The 19,274-nt window shown below is 45.6% G+C and overlaps 1 protein-coding gene across 2 annotated transcripts; it reads right to left on the bottom strand.

Annotated features, from left to right (window-relative positions):
• Positions 1 to 424: 424 nt before the first annotated feature.
• Positions 425 to 9,198, bottom strand: HEBP2 (heme binding protein 2). Of its 2 annotated transcripts, none has more exons than XM_080700245.1 (4): positions 9,084 to 9,198; positions 8,503 to 8,638; positions 7,431 to 7,611; positions 425 to 792 (listed from the first exon to the last, which is right to left on the bottom strand). In XM_080700245.1, the coding sequence occupies exons 1-4, from the start codon at positions 9,183 to 9,185 to the stop codon at positions 594 to 596; spliced, it is 618 nt and encodes a 205-aa protein (XP_080556371.1). In that variant the 5' UTR covers positions 9,186 to 9,198; the 3' UTR covers positions 425 to 593. The 2 variants fall into 2 exon arrangements, with proteins under 2 accessions (XP_080556371.1, XP_080556370.1); XM_080700244.1 differs by having other exon boundaries at positions 425 to 863; positions 7,436 to 7,611.
• Positions 9,199 to 19,274: the final 10,076 nt, after the last annotated feature.

Below are 19,274 nucleotides of genomic sequence, written 5' to 3'. Positions count from 1 at the left end.
AATGAGCTACATCTCCAGCCCCAAACGTCCCCTTACTGAATGGGAAGTAGGACAGGAAGACCCTAACTTCATAAACTTACTATTATTTTTTGGCACAAGATATTGCCAACATCTTCAGGTGAGAGTTTCCTCACATAGGGTCAGTGGGTGGGTGGGGACGAGGGCTCAGCAGAGAAGGTAACCGTGGCAGCCGCAAAAGAAAATTTATTTTTGTGCCCAACTGAACACAGCCCTGTAATTTCACTCAGGATCCCTCTCTCACGTTTTTACTGGTATTATCTGGAGAGGATATCATCCCCCTGACACAAATCCAAGCAGAGAAAGGCACCCCGGCTGTACTGCATGAGAAAGAAAGATGTCACGTGCCCTGGATCCTCACAGGAATAAAAACCACCAGACTTGCAACCCGTTCGCGTTTGCGGACTTGTGCATCTACATAAAGCTTTGAGCACATAAAAGGCACGTCGGAAATAAGCAAAATGCACAGGCGTACTCTCAAGTAGAAGATGCTACACACACATTACTTCCGGTGGGTGTTGATGTCTATACTGAGGAGGCGCTTTGCCCTTGGAAACGAGCTTCCTTTCTTTTTCTCATTCATTTTCTTTTTCTTGCTCTTTTTTCTGTATCAACCATACTTCGTTGTTTCTATTGAGCAGCTGGAAAGGACTGTTGTAGCCTGCGGTGTAGAACACCTTTTCATCAAACACTTTTCCTTCTTCCCTCAAAATGCTTGCTAACGTCAAGAGCTGTTCTTGATTCTTTTGGGCACTAGAGAATCCATCGAAAGACCTACAAAGGAGAAAGCAAATAAACACGAATGATTTCAATACCAATGCTGACAAGAAGAGCAGGGGCCGGTACCCCGGATGCTGGATAAAGTGCAGCTTCCAGGCGGCCGCAATGACCCCCCCCACTTATGGCTCCCAGTCTCATGGGACTGCAAACCCACTGAGGAGGCCTGGGAAAACGCCAGAGTCCCATCTGTTGACAGGAAGATCTTGAGCATGTTTTCATGCTGGAATCCTGTGCTCGCCAAACTTTATTGTGCATGCAAGTCACCCGTATGTTGTGTATGTTATAACACACATTCATAACATCCTGAATGTGTGTTATAACAATGTATGTTAGGGAAGGTCCTCAGGGTGTATTTCCAGTAAATCCCTATGTACGTGCTGATGCTCCTGGTTGGAGAATCACAGTGGAGCCCACTTGATTCCCTCTGATCAGTCTCCTTTTCCTTCCTTTCCTTCTTCTCTTTTTCCTTTTTATTTGCTTATTATTTGGTTGAGACGGACTCTGTTGCCCAGGCTGGTCTTGAACTCCTGGACTCAAGGATCATCCTGCCTCAGCCTTCTGAGTAGCGGGGACAAGAGGTATGTGCCACGGTACCTGGCTCAGGCTAACTTTCTATTGAATATTTCCTTTTTTTTTTTTTCCTCTTTGGCACAGAGTAGGCACTGGACTAGAGACGCATATGCTACAGTTTAGATCTCTGACCTTCTAATGGAAGAGACCGACATTTGGCCCCAGCTCCTTAAATTTAAAACAGAATCTCATTAAGTTTCTCAGGCTGGCCTTGAACTTCCAATCTCCTGTCCTCGGCCTCCCTATTCTTGAGTATTACAGGCCTGTGCAACCACATCAAGCCTGAGGAGAATTTTGACGGAGGCAGGATCAAAGTGCTACAGGAGCACTGGGAATATGATTGAATCCAGGATGGAGTGTCATCTGAGCTGGCCTGGGATGGAGGGTGGCTTTATTGAGCAAAGAAAGGGAAGAGAAAGGAAGAGGCGCAGAAAGTAGAACGTACAAAGCATCTCGTAGTAAAAGTACAAAGCCTCTTCACAGGAAGGCATAAAATGAGGCCAGAGGTGAGTCGAGGCCTGAAAGAAGAACCTTGTATAGCAGCCTAAGGTGTGTGTGTGTGTGTGTGTGTGTGTGTGTGTGTGTGTGTGTGAGAGAGAGAGAGAGAGAGAGAGAGAGAGACAGACAGACAGACAGACAGACAGACAGACACACACACACACACACACACTGGGGATGGAACCCAGGGGCATTCTACCTCTGAGCGACACCTCCAGCCCTCTTTTATTCTTTTATTTTGAAACACGGTCTCACTAAGTTGCTGCGGCTGGCTGTGAACGTGTGATTCTCCGTGCCACCACACCCGGATAGCTTAAGGCCTTCTGAGATTATTCTAAAAGATGTTCAGTGAAAAACAGCCTGATCGAGCTGGTTGTGGTGGCGCACGCTTGTAATCCCAGCATTTGGGAGGCTGAGAGCGGAGGATCGCGGTTCGTGGACAGCCTCAGGTACTTAGTGATGCCCTCTGCAACTTAGTGAGACCCTGTTTCAAAATAAAGAATAAAAAATAGGGCAGGGGGTGTCGCTCAGAGGTAGAATGCCCCTGGGTTCCATCCCCAGTCTCCTCTCCTCTCTTTCTCTCTCTCTCTCTCTCTCTCTCTCTCTCTCTCTCTCACACACACACACACACACACACACACACACACACACACACACACCCCTTAGGCTGTTATACAAGGTTTTTTTTTAAAAAAAAAAAAAAAAAACCAAAACAGCCTGATCGGATCTGGGTAAGAGAATAGGCAGGAATGTGGCGCACAGAAGGGGAGGAACCACTCGGGCAGGAGGCTGCTATAAGAACGAGGAAGAGATTTAAAAATATATGGGGAAAAGAGTGAAGTCTACATACAGATTTTAAAGTACGTAAACAAAAATATTCTGAGATTGAATCGTGACAGCACACTGTCCTGGCTGAGCATGATGAAGGTGATTTTGAAGGTTAAGAATAAGAAACACTGGACGCTATGGTGCCGCACACCTCCAATCCTTGAACCTGAGAGATGAAGGCCGGGGGACCCCAGGGTTGAGGCCAGCCTTAGAAACTTAACAAGACCTTCAGCAATTTAGCAAGGGCCGAAAATAAAAAATAAAATAGGGTTGGGAGTATAGCTTAGAGATAGAATGCCCCTGGGTTCAATCCCTAGTGCCAAAAAACAAAACAACAAACAAATCATGGGGCCAAGTATAATGGTGCATCTCTAGAATCCCAGTGAGTTGGAGGCTGAGACACGAGGATCCTAAGTTCGAGGGCAGCATGGACAACTTAGCAAGACCCTATTTAAGTAGAATATAAAAAAGACGGAAGTATATAGCTCAGTTAGCATGTTCAAGGCCCTGAGTTCAATCCCCAGTACCCTTACCACACTGCCCTCTTTAAAAAAAGAGAGAAAGAGCCGGGCATGGTGGCGCATGCTTGTAATCCCCGCACTTGGGAGGCTGAGACAGGAGGATCGCACAGGTTCGAAGCCAGCCTCAGCTACTTAGTGAGGCTCTCAGCAACTTAGTGAGACCCTGGTTTCCAAATAAAATATAAAATTAGGTCTGGGAGTGTAACCCAGGGGTACAAAGCCCCTGGGTTCCATCCCAAGTACCACAAGGAGAGAGAGAGAGAGAGAGAGAGAGAGAGAGAGAGAGAGAAAGAGAGAGAGAGAGAGAGAGAGAGAGAGAAAGAGAGAGAGAGAGAGAGAGAGAGAGAGAGAGAGAGAGAGAGAGAGAAAGAAACACTGAGAAACAAAAATATTCCTACTGTGCCTTCTGTGGCATATAAATTTCATTATCAATAGGCCAGTGCAAAAGATCAGTCCCGCCCTGTACAAGATGTAAGCTCTCAAGGTCTGTTTCATCCAACAATGTCTGTTCCACACCTAGAATAGTTTCTGGCACTCAGTTCCCTTTAAATCTATTATGTGTGTGCAAGCATGTATGGATTCATCTTTGTGTGCGCATGTATATAAAATAAACTGTGGCAGGTGTGTTGATTCAACTCTTTCTCTTTTCCGTCATACACACTGATTACTTCTCAGTCATGTGTTCAGAAACATTCTGACTGCCAGATTTATTATTTATTGCCTTGCTGAACAGCCAGCACTCACCATGTTCAGCCTAAAGGGAATTTGTTTCCCTTAGTTCTTTTTTCTTAAAGACAAATCTTGGAAGAAGCTCATTTGAAGTTATCTCCTGTTCGCTGAATCCATATTAAATTCAGCGATCCATCTGCTGCTTTTATCCTGTCCATGAACATCTATTGCGCCCCGGTGCACCCCACACACCCACCTTTTTGGGAGCCGAGGTGCATGGACATGGATGGTGACAAGCTATCATATTCTCAAGGGAGTTACGTCTATTAAGTAGGTCATTGTCACGTTGAATGAAAATGATAGAATTAAGGCCTTGAGGACAGAATGGCCGGCTGGAGAGACTGAGGAAGGCATGGCAGAGGAGGCGTCTTGTCCTGCAGTGACAGTGGGCTCTTCAGGAAGAGGAAGAGTACTGGAGCTAGCAGGGCAGGACGTGCATGTTCTGAGTGCTCCACGCAAACAACGCACTTGATCTACAGGGCAAGACCTACGCGACAGGTGAGTACTGTGATTGCACTGTTTTACAGATGGAGACATTTAACGAGGAAAAGTCATGCAATTTGCCGGGGGCCCAAAGTAAAGATGTGGAAGAGCCTGACAGGCCTGGGTAGGAGGCGCAGAGGGAGGGGCTGTGAGGCAGGGCCAGGCACAGCGCTCACTCACAGAGCTTCACCCACGGAGCCTCACCCCGGCCAGGGAGCTGACACAGGATTTCATCCCGAGCCACAGGCTGAGGGGGGTGGTGTTCTACAGAAGATCACATTTCCAGCACAGAAGAGGAGAAGGGAAGACAGGGCAGTGAGAACAGCCAGGAGGCAGAGTCAAGAAAGACTTCGACTGTGATCAGTAAACAGCCAAGTAGCTATTGAGAGTGGCAGACACTGCGTGGAGAACTGGGGTATAAACAAAGATGGCTTCGGTGCGGTCCCGGTGAGCACGGACAGAGAAGAGAATCGAGAATCACCTTTAAGATGAACGGGCCCATTCTAGGGTCAGTTGTCAGAGAAAAGTGTGCTGACAAGGGCTATGAAGTTCCTTGGTGGGGAGGCTGTCTGGTGGAGAGGCTATCTGGTGGGGAAGCTGTCTGGTGGGGAGGCTGTCTAGCTGATGAAGCCCTTTACTGAGACAGGCAATGGAAGGTCAGAGAAGGTCTAGGGATTCGGGAAGGTTGGTGTTTTAGAGCTACTGGGTTTGATCACTCAACCCCTAACCTCAAATAGAAAGGTTAAGAAGTAGGAAAACCACATCTGGAGACATTCATTAGATTTGAGAGTCCTGGAACACAGGAAGTGGAGTGACGTGAGTGGATCGCCCAGAGCAAGTCTGCTGTGCAATGAGGTCAGACATTGGGATCAACAGTGGCCGGGGTGTGTGACAAGTGTGAGGGCGCTTCCGAGGATGGCGAGGGCAGTTCCAAGGGCTGGACAGGGGGCTGTATTGGGCTGTGATGGTTCTGATGAACTCTCAGATGGAAATATGGAGCATATTATTGGAAGCTAATTCTTGTTATAAAGTGGCAAAGAACTTGTTGAAGTGGGTTCATGCCCTAATATTACATGGACAGAACTTGTGCATGATAAAATAAGATATTTGGCCGAAACATTTTCTAAGCAAAGAGTTGAAGGTGTGGCTTTGGCTTCTGATGAATTTCTCTAATGCAATGCAGTAAGAGAGAAGTAATTCAGAGACAATTTTTAATCAAAAGGGAATCAGAGCCTAAAATGTTGGGTCATCCTTAGCCTGTCTATATTAGAAATAAAATATCTTGTTTAGGAAAGAAGGGAATAGCCAAGCAAACCGTTGAGGGAGAGATTCGTCTGGAACTTTCATCTGTCTTTAAGCCAGGACCTATTCTCCAAGAATGATTCCAAAGGCATTTCAGAGGTTATCTGGCTGCCCCTCTATCGCAGGCCCGGGGTACCAGAGCACGGGGGAGAATGATTTCAAAGGAGAGGTCTTGGGGACCTTTGTGTCTTTGGAGCTCAGTGCCTTGCACCCCCTCAAGGGCCTGCTCCCAGAATTCTAGAGCAGCACTCCTTGGCCACTCCAGGTTCAGTTCAACGGGGTAGCTTGGACTGACGGGAAGGCACACACAGTAAGCCTTGGCACGGTCTCATTTATGCCAGTGTGTGGGGTCCAGGAGCCATGGGAGTGTGGTTCCTCAGATTTTAAAGGATGGAGGTGCTCAAGAGTCCCAGGCAGAGGGTCACAGCAAGGACGGCGCTGTCACAGACAGTCCCCACCTGGGCACTGCCTTCTGAAGCTGTTGGAACAGGGCACACCAGACCGGTATAGCTACCAGAGTACAACCCCAGCCTGGCAGAGCCGCAGATGGGTGACTCCAACCGATAAGAGTTGCTCTGGGGTTGGAGGCACCCAAAGCTATGGAGCAGGGCTGTCCAGAACCCTGGGCTCCCAACCCATGTCTAGCAAAGCTTTGAAAGGGTGACCTCCGCCCCAGTTGGCCTGAAAGCAGGGCCTTGGGTCAAAGAAGATTCATCTCAAGTGTTAACATCTCGGTCCTAGCTGGGAACTGTTATCCATGCCTTCTTCCCTTTGGAATGGGAAGGTCTATCCTAGGCTTGTCCCACTGCTGTATTTTGGAAGCAAAGAAGATGTTTGATTTCACAGGTTCACAGCTAGAGAGAATTTGCCTCAGATGAATCATACTTTGAATTGCACCCAGATTTGGTCTGGATGATATTTAGATAAGACTTTTGAGTTGATGCCAAAGTGAGCTAAGACTGAGGGATACTGGAGCGGTGTGCCTTCTGTGGGTGAGAGAGACATGAATTTTGCATTGCCAGGGGCAAAACGCTGTGGATTGGATGTGTCCCCCGAACTTGGTAGGTTGAAATCCTAATCACCAATGTGATGCTACCAGGAGGCGGGGCCTTTGGAAGGTACTTAGGCGATGAGGGTGGAGCCCTCGAAAGTGACAAGTGGCCTTAAAAGAGGCCCAAGGTGCTTATTTCCTCCTTCTACCACGTGAGGACAGCAAGAAGGTGCCATCTATGAACAGGAAATGGTTCCTGCCAGAACCTAGGAATTGAAATTCCCAGCTCCACAGCCATGAATATTTCCTGTTTGTTATAAGCTACTCAATCTATACTATTTTATGATAGCAGCCCAAGCAGACTGAGGCAGGTATCATGTACTGTTTTTAAGATATATCTGTTCAGGTCTTCCTAGAGTCCAGGTAAGGGTGGCCTTCTGTTCTGGGGTGACACTTGTGCTGTGTTTTATCTGTGAAAGGGATGCAGCACACTTCTCATTAAATAAATTCACTCTATCTGGCAGCAGACCTCAGTAACTTTTAAAATTAGGCCAGCTGGAAGACACCACGAAATGCGTCAGACCTTTTTTTATAGAAGGGCAAAAAGCCCGGTGAAATTGCACAGGAGCTAAACAGTGATCGCCTGCCAGCAAAGTCAACAACTCAGCAGACCCTGCAGTCAGCGGGGCTGCAATTTACCTACCACTCACCGCACAAACACAGTCATCTCCGCTCTGTCTTCAATGAAGACATCCGACTCTGCAGGCCGGGGCGGATCAGATTGCTGTTCCGAGGGGATGTACAGGGAAATGGTAATAGTAGACTGGCTGAAAGGACCTGAGCCGGGCTCCACGTAGCTCGTCACTGGAGCCGTCATCTTTATTTTCATCTCTGTGCCATAAGAATGGAAGCAAATTGAGTGTTATCTATGACTGCGTTCACAATTTAACCTGTTCTTTTCTGACCTGAGTTTCTTGATTTAGTTTAGAGCCCTGATACAAACACTTACCTTTAAGATAATTTTCACCTTTATTAAATAAAAGGCCAAAATGACTCGATTATTCATGGCTTACCTTAAATACTTCCTAAACTATCATATTTTTATTTATTTATTTTTTATTTTGGTGGTACTGGGGGTGGAACCCAGGGACTTTTTATCTCTGGAGTATATTCTCAGACCTATTTTATATTTTATTTGGAAACAGGGTCTCACTAACTTGCTGATAGCCTCACTAAGTAGCTGAAGCTGGCTTTGAACCTGCACGATCCTCCTGTCTCAGCCTCCCAAGCGCTGGGATTACAAGCATGCGCTACTATGCCCGGATACTATCGGTAATTTGGGTGAATAAATTCTGTATTTTTTAGAGATAAAAGGAGAAATTACAGATAATACGGTCCAGCTAACTTTTTTCTTTTTTACAATTCAGAAAATGTGGTGTGTGTGTGTGTGTGTGTGTGTGTGTGTGTGTGTGTGTGTAAAACTTTCTTACTGAAACAATCACCAAATTATCCCAAAGCATTAGAATTCTCAGTTGTTACACAGAGCCCTAGTTCATCCAGCAGGAACAGGAAAGGCAGAGGTTAAAAAATCTTACCCCGTGGTATCCAGCCCAACACTAAGAGTCCCAAGGAGAATCAAGGTACGAAAACATTAGGTCTCTGACGATCTGGCTATTAATAGTATTTTGAAGGCTACTTCTTCAATTGAACTTAAAGTGAATAATAAGCCGGGGATCTCACTCACCACATGGACACAACAGTTACAAGAAAAAGTGTCTTCACCTTTCTCATTTTTCCCTTGAATGTAGTTGTTCAGTTTCGAGAAGCCAGTCTGGATGGCTGAATCCCAGTCCATAGACTCAACGCAAGTGCTGATCCACTTAGCCGGCCCGTAGTGTCGGATCTCATAACTTCCGGGCTAAAAATGGAACACAGAAAACTCCCAGAAGTAATTCTGAGACACAGCACGTAAGATGCAACCACACAGGTGAGATCTAAAGTCCTGGCTCCTAAGGGCAGGGCGAAGCCTTTCCTGGAGGTTCAGACCCCTCCTTGGGGTTAGGGAGAGCGACAGCCCCAGCCCCAAAGGCTCCGGTTTCCACACGCGTTAAAGAAACAGGCATCCATCGCACCCCTCAGCCCGGAGTCCCACCGCGCCCTTGGGTGTGATTCGTTCTCCCTCGACCCCCAGCCCCAAGCTTAGCAGAGAGGTGTGGCCCGCACCTGGGGGGGGGGAGGGTGCAGCTAAGTGACAGAGTTTTCCCGCTGCGCAGGATCAGGGATGGGGGCTTGGACCATCTTAAAGCCGTACTTGCTTACCGAACTCTATGGGACCCTCCGGCTTCATTTGGGGAAGCACCCACCTGCGCGCCCGCGCCCTCCGGGGCCTCCCAGCCCGGCGTCTCCACCGCTGGCGCCTCCGCGCCCTCGGCTGCCCGGAGGTCCGGCTCGAGCACCTCGGCCATGGGCAGCGCCGGCGCCCGGGAGATCCCGGCCGCCCGCCTGCGTGCGTGTCGCGGACGATCCCGAGTCCTTCTGCCCGCAGTGCGGGGACGCCAGCCCGCGGGGCCCGCGCGGTGTGGACCGCTAGGGGGCGCCGGACAGCGACGGGCCAGGACAGGGCGGCCGGCTGAGTCCCCGCCCCATCCCTCCTTCGGGTCCCTCCCGCCCAGTCCTTGCCTGGGAAAGATCGGGCATGCTGGGGTGCGCGCCCGTGGAGCCGGGTGGAGCCACGAGCAGCCCCGGCGCGCAGTCGGTGGAACCGGTCCGGCCGCCTCTCCTCCGACCCGCCCTGCAGACCTAGTTCATCCCAGCCGCGGTCTAGGCCGCTGTCCCCACCTGCACTCCCCACAGCCCGGTGCCACGGTGCCGGTCTCCACTGATTTAATGCACCCCAAAGAACCAAGGGCTCCGTGCAAGGGTCGGGGCCCAGCCCAGCCAGGGACAAGGGGCCCTGTTCACACCTGGAAGACGCCTGCGTCCCAAACAGCCTTCAGGGCCCCTCCCAGGAGAAGTGCAAGGGAACTTAGTGGTCCTAAGAGCATCTTCTATTCTCCTGGTTCTTGACCTTTTCAAGAAACGACCTGAAGCCTTCTTTGTCCTACCACCAGGACTGGGGCAAGGAGGACAGACCCTGGTACTTTTTAGAAATTTTGGCTAGATATCTTCACGTTTTCCAAGAGATTTCTTGAGATAATTTAAATACCATACAATTGACCTCTTTACAGTATTCAGGGGCTTTTAGTATAGTCATGGAACTGTGCAACTATTAGGATGTTAGAACATTTTTAACAACCGCCCTCAGAGACAACTAATACCTTTAGCCATCTCCTAATTCCCCAACTCCTACTCCTCCTTGGGATTAGGAAGAGCGATGGGCCCAGCCCCAAACAAAGGCTCCGGTTTCCACGCACTCTATAGACCGCCTATTCTGAACATCTCATATGAACGAAATCTTAAGTTTGTGGTTGTAGCCGGGCCTGGTGGTGCATGTTTGTAACCCTAATCCTAGTCCTTGGGAAGCTGAGACAGGAGGATCATAGGAGCTTCTGCAAGTAGTGAGACCCTCACCACCCTAACAAAACCTGTTTCAAAATAAAAATAAAAATAAGGCCAGGGGTGTAGCTCTGAGGGAGAATGTCCTCAAGTTCAATCCCCTGTAACACACACACACACACACACACACACACACACACACACGGATGAGGTTATTTGTGATTAGCTTCCTAAGCTCAGAATATTCTCACAGTTCAGCCAAGTTGTAGCATGGGTCAGTCCTTCACTGCTTTTTATGGCTGAGCAATACGCCATCGTATACACATTTTGTCTAGTCTTCAGTTGGTGGACATTTGGATTGTTCCAAAGTTTTGACTATTATGAACAATACTGCCTTAAACAGTTGTGTACAGGTTTCTCCATGGACATATGTTTTTGTTTCTCGTGGGTAAATGCTGGGTCAAATGCTAACTTCAGCTGGGCATGGTGGCGCACGCTTGTAATCCCCGCGCTTGGGAGGCGGAGACAGGAGGATCGCGCAAGTTTGAAGCCAGCCTCTGCTGGTTTAAGAGACCCTGTTTCCAAATAAAAATATTTTTTAAAAATGGTAACTTTGTATTTGACTCTTTGAGAACTGCCAGACTGGTTTTTCATCATTTTACCTTTTCACCGCAGACTAACATTTATTTCCTGGGCTTTAAAAATTATTATAATCATCTTGTGGGTGTGCCTAGTGCTTTAAATTATTTTTAGATATAATTCACGCTTACATAAAATTCACTATTTAAAAAAAAACAGAACTCAGTAGTCTTTAGCATATTCACTGTACTGCACAACCATTACCACTATCTATCTAATTCCAGTACAATTGGTGCAAAAATATCCCATACAGCTAAGGTGCCATTTCCTGTCTATCTGTACCCCAGTCTCTGGCATCCAGCAATCTCCATCTGTCTCTAAAGGTTTGACTAATCTGGATATTATATGTGAACGCAATCACATAATTTGTGATCTTTTGTGACTGGCTTCTTTCCTTTGTGAAAGAAATGGAGTTTTCAATATTCACCCATTATGTAGGATGCCCCAGTACTTTATCCCTTCTTATTGCTGGAAAATATCCCCTTGGGTGGGCCCAGTGCTTTTAAAGCAATTAAGGCCTTCTCTTTTTCTTGCCTTTCCCTGCCCAAACAACTGTGCAGTGGCAGGAGGACACATGGTACTTTCTAGGGGTTATAGCAATTCTATTATTATGCAGAGCCGGGCTTGAATTATTTAGTGAAGCCTCAATAATGAATTTTGACTTATTTTTAAAAGTGGCCTGTGTATTTTAACCATGTAACAGATGCAACCAGTTGCTTAGGTGACTTTGCAAAGTTGAGAGTTGGGATATATAACTTTTTTTTTTTTTTTTGTAGCAGTGGAGATTGAACCCAGAGGCATTCTAACTCTGAGCTAAACTCCCAGCCCAAGTTTATTTCTTATTTGGAAACAGGGTCTCACTAAGTTGCAGAGGGCCTTGCTAAGTTGTCAAAGCTGGCTTCAAAGTGCAATTCTGTCTCAGCCTCCCAAGTACTTGGATTAGAAGCATGTGCCACCACACCCGGCTGGGAAGATTACTATACTTTACTATGGGGTCTTTTTTCTTTTTTTGTGTGTGTGTGGTACTGGGGATAGAACCCCTGAGCATTGAACCTTCCAGCTAGACCCCCTAGCCCTAGTTTTTAGTCTTTTTTTTTTTTTGAAACTGGGTCTCTGAATTGTGAAGGGCTTCACTAAGTAGCTGAGTCTGTTTGCGAACTGCGATCCTCTGGGCTGTCTCCTGAATGCTGGGATTACAAGCGTGTACCACCACACCTGGCTCTGCAGGTTTTTTTTTTTAAGAGAAAAAAGTAATTTAAAATTGTTACAAAATTTATTTCTCTGCTAATCTAAAGTATATCTTTTACAATTATCAATTTTTTTTATGGGGGAGCATTTTATTTGTAGAAAAACATTCTAAATTTCAAGGAATTTTTTTTTTTTTTTTTTTTTTTTTTTTGCAGGTCTGGGGATGGAACCCAGGGGCATTTGACCTCCGAGCTACACCCCCTGCCCTATTTTTTATTCTTTATTTTGAAACCGGGTCTCACTGAGTTGCAGAGGGCCTCTCTACGTAGCTGAGGCTGTCCGCGAACCGCGATCCTCCAGGTCTCAGCCTCCCGAATGTTGGGATTACAAGCATGCGCCACCATGCCCAGCTCAAGGAATATTTGATATAGGTGTGCAATATACAATTAATGGAGATAATATTGGGTATGGCGGTGCACAACTCTAAGTTCAGTACTTCAAAGGCTGAGACAGGATTGCAGGCTTGAGACCAGCCTCAGCAACTTAGACTCTCAATAACCTAGTGATACCTTGTTTCAAAACAAAAAAGAAGGGCTTTGGAGAAATAGCTTGGAGTTAGAATGCCCCTAGGTTTGCTCCCTAGTACCACAAACACATCTATATTTAAAGGTTGTTAATTATATATATATATATATATATATATATATATATATATATATATATATGAAAGAAAAAGAAAAAAAGACTTATTTCAGCTGGGTGCAGGCTCGTAATCCCAGCACCCAATGCAAGTTTGTAATCCCAGTACCTGGGATGCTGAGGCAGGAGGTTCCAGGTTAACAGACAACCTGAGCTACTTAGTGTGGCCCTTTGCAACTCAATGAGGCCCTGTTTCAAAACAAAGAATACAAAATAGGGCTGGGGCTGTAGCTTGGAGGTAGAATACTCCTGGGTTCCATCCTTAGTACTGAGAGAGAGAGGGGGGGGGTAGATTTCAAATTAATGGGATTTTGTTAGAATGAGTTTTAAAAAATTCAGAAGTTTCAAAGATTTATACTCATAATAAACATATTTCAACATAATAAATTAGGTTTCTTGTTTATGAGTTATGGTTAAATTGTTCTATTAGCTTATACTTAACCAATGTTTATGTGACAATATAAAGCAGATGTTTTATTTAAGCTTTACAAAAACATTCTGAGATGCTGGGCGTGGTGGCGCACGCTTGTAATCCCAGCGTTTGGGAGGTGGAGACAGGAGGATCGCGCAGGTTCGAAGCCAGCCACGCTGGCTTAAGAGAACCTGTTTCCAAATAAAAATATAAAATAGGTCTGGGAGTATAGCTCGGAGGTGGAAGGGCTTCCAGAAACTCTGGTACCACCAAAAAAAAAAAAATTTTTTTTTTTAGTTAAGTTGTATTTTCTATGTTTCAATGCTCTAAAAGTGGATGCTGAGGGGAGGGAGTTATCCAATTACCCACTCTTTCTCTCTTTCTCTCTTTCTCTATTTTTCAGGTAGTACATATATACAATTAATAAGGAACATTTTAGGACTGGATATTTAGTGGCCATAGGTCAGGAAAGACCCAGCTTTGCAGTGGATGCAAACCCGATTCTCCCCTGGCTGTAAGCAACAGCTCTTGCAATGTTCTTCAAGAGGGCCTGAGGGGACTCTCAGGACAGCCCCCTTGCAGGAGATGGTGCAGCGTGGCGCCTTTCTATCAAGGGGGCCTCCACAGGCACCTGGGCTGGAGCAAGAGCACGGGGTGACTTTCAAGCAGCAGTTCCACCAATTCACGATAGGCACATTCTACAAAGTCACCATGAGCTCTGATTGAGGGAAGCCAGAAATGTTGCCCTGAGAGGAAGTATAGAGTTAGGTTCCTGCAAGCCGCTGGCCACAATATTTTTGCCAACCAATCCATATGTTATCTGGTTTTACATGTATAACTACATAAAGACGCCTTATATAATATATATTGTTGATCCATTAACATTGAACTCACATTTTAACTCATGCCTGAATGAAGTTTATCTAACACGTATATTTTCTCTGTAAGGCTCTTACCATAAGAGTATTCTTGTACTTAGGGGACACTGGGCAGCACTTTGACACTAAACCTGGGGCAGTGAACTCATTTTTATTGGTGACATTACCAATGAAAAACACAAGAATGTTAAAAAAAGGGGCAGTGAGTAGACTGTGAACAAGGCATTGGAGAGAGAGAGAGAGAAGAGAGAGGGAGGGAGGGAGGGAAGGAGGGAGAGAGAGAGAGAGAGAGAGAGAGAGAGAGAGAGAGAGAGAGAGAGAGAGAGAGAGAATAGAGAGGCAGAGCTGCCTTTTCCGATCTCAGGTGGCGGTGCTGGAGTACGCGCTGAACACCTCCAACGTTTTACTGCTCTGTGCATGTCCTCGTGTGACTGGAAAGTGCTGCGAGTACTGATTGTGCGAGCGTGACTACACTTAGCAAGTAGGCAAGTTTGCGAATATGAATCTGAGGATGCTGAGGATCTACTCCACATGCTTCCTGTGCTAAGTTGCAGATATTGCTTGCATCCTTATTTCACTGGCCAGAGGGAGTCCCCAGGCCTTGGCTGACCTCAAGAGAATAGGAAAGTGCCACCACCCTGTGTTATTAAAGAAGAACTCAAAGCCAGGCAGAGTGGCATATGCCTGTGATCCCAGTACTTTGAGAGGCTGATATGAAAGGATCATAGGTTCAAGACCAGGCTAGCAATTTCACAAGGCCCTCTGCAACCTCTCAAGACCGCGTTTCAAAATAAAATAGAAGTGGGAAGGCAGCTTGGAGGTAGAATGCCCCTGTATTCAATCTCTAGTGTCCTTCCAAAAGAAATACCCTCAAAATACCCCAGAAAAGCACTGTTTATAATATTGTTAGTCACTTGTTGATTATTTATTTCATATTTGTGGCAGATTTTGTTCCCCAAAGATGGTCTCAATATTATTTCCCATCCAGCATGCTGTTCTTATAACAGGACTATGACAGATCAAAGTCAGTATTCCCTTTCTTTGAAGCGTAGTTGTGTGGTGACAGTGAAAGCAATATTGGGTGACTTCCAAGACTAGACCACAGAGGCTGCTACTGAGTTTTACTTGGGACTCTTTTTTAGTGTGTGTGTGGTACTGGGGTTTCTGGAAACCCTTCTACCTCAGGGCTACACTCCCAGACAACTACTTTTATATGCTTTTTATTTGGAAACAGGGTCTCCTAAGCCAGGGCGGTTGGCTTCAAACCTGCATGATCCTCCTGTCTCTGCCTCCCAAGCACAGGGATTACAAGTGTGCACCACCACACCTGGCCTCCTTGGGGCTCTTGCTCTTAGACTCCAACAGCCATGCTGCAGGGAAGCCCAAGCAGCTCTATGTCAAGCCCGGTGTGGCTTCCTAGCTGCAGTCTCTCCTGACGGCTGGTGTCAGCAACAATTCACACTGTGAGTGAGCAGGTGTTCAGAGGACCTCAGCCCCTGCCCTTGAGTCCCCTGCAGACATCCTTGCATCTCCTCAGAGGTCGTAGAGCAGACACAAGCCATCCCTGCAGTACTCATAGAAACTGTGAGGATAAGAAAAGGGTAATAAAATGGACTTTTTATGACACTAAGTTTAGGGTAATTTTTTTAAAAAGAAATAATAGGTTGAAGAACATTTATTCTGAATTGGGTTGTGTTAGATGTTGGAGGTGGGGGAGGTTAGCAATGAACATAATTTGGTCCTGGCCTTTCTACGTTCCACTTTTTTTTTTTTTTTACTTGGGGGTCATTCTGGCACCCACAGCATAATGACACATTTGTTCTTCTTATGGTTTCCACAGACTCAAATGTAATAACTGTAAAATGCGTAGCAGCTTGGCATTCTAACATGTAATCTAGCCTTTTCTTTTGGCTGACTTTTCCATTGGTTTTGATGAGAGTTATAATACTCATCCATTATTTAGACCCAAAACAAACCCTGAAGCCCCTTTTATACTGAACACTTTGCTCAGTGTCTGATAGATGCATAATTGCTTGATAAATGTTGAATGAATGCCAGACATCAAATTTATCAGACACAAAGATGGTGATTGAGCGATTCCAGGAGCACCTGTGAACAAGCCACCTTTCTTCTGTGCCACAGAAAATGAAGAGGCAGTAATGGAACTGTGGGGTGGAGAGTGGCAAAGCTAAAGTCCTGAGCTGGAAATGCCTTTAAAAATTAAATCATCAATTTTAATCAGCGTGAAACTTGATACAACTTTGGAGACTGTGGTAGGTGTTTATGTAAAATGAGGACACCTATATTGATCTTAAAAGGATCACGCTTTGGAGTAAAAGTAGAGGACCTAAAACATCACAATCAGATGGTACACGTACCCAACAGCACTAATAAGAGGCGGAATCCTTGATGCACTTAGGTGAAAATGGTTCCAATAGGCACTTGATTAGAGACTATTTCCTAAACAAACAGGCTAAGGCATTCTCTAAACTAGGCCACATTGGTCTTTTGCTGTTGCTGTAGAAGTATTACACCATTCCTCTTTTTCTTTTCTTTTCTTTCTCTTTTCTTCTTTCTCTCTTTTTTTGTGGTAACAGAGACTGAACTTAGGGCTATTCTTCCTCCAAACTATGCCCTCAATCCTTATTATTTGTTTGATTTGAAACAGGGTCTGGCTAGGTTGCTGAGAGTCTCGCTAAATTGCTGAGGCTGGTCTTGAACCTGGGATCTTCCTGTCTCAGCCTTCCAAGTACTGAAATTACTGGGAGGCATACACCTGGCTAGAGTATTAGTCTGTGTGTGTGTGTGTGTGTGTGTGTGTGTGTGTGTGTGTGTGTTACTGGAGATGGAGCCCAGGGGCATTCTACAACTCCAAGCTATACCTCCAGTCTTATTTTATTCCTTTATTTCTAAACAGGGTCTTACTAAGTTGCAATCCTCCAATCCTCCTGTCTCAGCTTCCAAAGTACAGGAATTCTGAACATGTACCACCCAGCTTACACTACTTCTTAATTAGTACAAATTAAAGAATGGGCTTGGAGTTGGAGTCCTATATTTCGCTCTCTACTTGCTGAGGTTGTCCTTGAACCTGGGGTCCTCCTGTCTCAGCCTCCCAAGTACTGGGATTACAAGCATGCACCATCATGCTAGGCTTGGTTCAGGTTCTTTCTTCCCTGGTGCCAGTTCCTGGATGGTTGGACTCCTGGGATTCTGCTTGGGTACACTGTGGTTCTCTTTGTCCACCCATCAGATCTCAGGACAGCTGTTGATTTTCCTGTTTGTTCAGTTTTATATTATTATGAGGACCTCTTCTGAGCCTTTCACATGGTGGGGCAGGAAGTAGACTCCTTTTCCTAAAATGATGGTTTAAAGTATTTTCTGGTCCAGTGTAGAATTTAGAGAAAATATCCACATTCTACTTAGTGTTCTCCTTCCACCCCTTCTTACTCTTTTTGGTTAGAATGGTGTCTTCCTAAAATATACCTTAGCTGTTAACAGTTTACATTCTTTGTGGGTTTTCTTCAACTCCCCTGTCTTTCTTGGAGTGCTAAGAGCCAGGACTACGGGTGTTGCCTGGTAGTGTCACCACGGAAACAAGAATGTGCTGTTTCTGTAGTTCTAAGGTGAGGCTTGCAAGTCTGGCTGTGTGAGTCAGTTTTGCTGCAGCTGCGCTTTAGGCTGTTGGTATCAGGAGACAGGTTGCAGAGAATGCTGGGTAAAAAGTGATGACTCACAGCTGTGTTTACATGTCTAGTTTTCCCTCAACCTGTTACCCTACATCTGTCCACATTGAAACTCACCCGTATTTTGTAGCTTATTTTCACTCTAGAGTAATGGCTTTTAATCTTGGTTTTGCTTTAAAATCATTGGCTCTATTCCACGCAATTGGTCTGAGTAGGTCCTGGTGTCAGTACTTTTAACAATTCTCCAAATGATTTTACTTTATGCAATCAGGGTTGAACTCAGCATGTCTGTTACCGGGGCCAGAAAACCTCTTCTGTTGCTAATATCCTGGCCTTGAAGAGGTAAGTTGTTGAAGGTCTCACTAAATTGCTTGAAGTGTCCCTCAATCTTTGATCTTCCTATCTCAGTTTCCCAAGTACTGGGATTACAGACATGCCACCACCCCGTTTAGATACTAAAATTTGAATTCATATAATTCTTATGTATCAGAAAATACTATTTTAATTTTTTCCAACATTTAAAAACGTGGAAACCAGTTTTGTCTTGCTGGATGGACAAAAACAGATTGCAAGTGGCTTTGGCCAGCGAACTATAGTTCGGTATCCCCTGGCTTATAGCTTGTCTGCTTCCCTGCTTTTATTTAAAGCAAGAGGTTTCCTTCTCCAGATCACCAATAACATTTTAAACGAGTGCTAGCATTGATTACACGTGTGTGAGTGTGGATGTGAGTGTGTGCGTGTGTGTGTGTGCCTGAATGCGCATTACTACGGATTGAACCCAGGGCTGTTCTACCTTCAAGCTACATTCCCAGCTCTATTTTATTTTTATTTTGAAATAGGGTCTCACTAGGTTGCTGAGACTCTCACTACTTTTTGAGGCTCTCTTTAAACCTGTCTCAGCCTCCTAAGTACTGGGACTACAGGCATGTGCCACCACGCCCCTCTACAAGTTAAGGCTTGTCAGGACATTCCAAAGCAAGGCAGTGCATGTCCTTAGAGGTTACGGTAATGGGGGCAGCTGGGTGCTTTTCTCTGTAGGTAGCAAGCCTGGCTCAACTGCTTAAAACAGTATAAAAGGTATTATTTTGGTACAGGCAGATGCATGGCTAATTCAACTACTCTATGATGTCATCTATGCCCCTGATTTTTTTGTCTTTATACCGGTATTCTCATTACCAGTTTTGGTGCTGCCTTGCCTCAGGGTTGCAAGATGGCTGTAGCAGCCCCAGGCATCGTGTATGGATACTTAGGATCCACCAAAGTGCAAGAAAGTGTTTATTTTTAATAGTAAGACAAGCTTTTAGAGAAAAAGCCCCTTCTCCCTTGTAGATGTCACCCAAGTCCCAAGATTAAATTGGGCCCTTAAATTGGGCCCTGTTGAAGAGATTGAAAGCACCATCGTTAACTATCATTATACACCTCTGGAAAAACTCAGCCTGCTTTAAGCAGGTGGCTTTAGGATTCCAGAACGGTAGCAAGAAAGAAGAAATTGCAATTGAAAAGGGAGTGTTTTTTATTTTGGGGGAAAAAATCTGAAAACAGCTGTGTGCTCAGATTCTC

Source organism: Muscardinus avellanarius (genome assembly GCF_963383645.1).
Source record: "Muscardinus avellanarius genome assembly, chromosome: 8".
NCBI classification, from domain to species: Eukaryota; Metazoa; Chordata; class Mammalia; order Rodentia; family Gliridae; genus Muscardinus; species Muscardinus avellanarius.
This window is presented reverse-complemented; position numbering and strand designations above follow the sequence as displayed.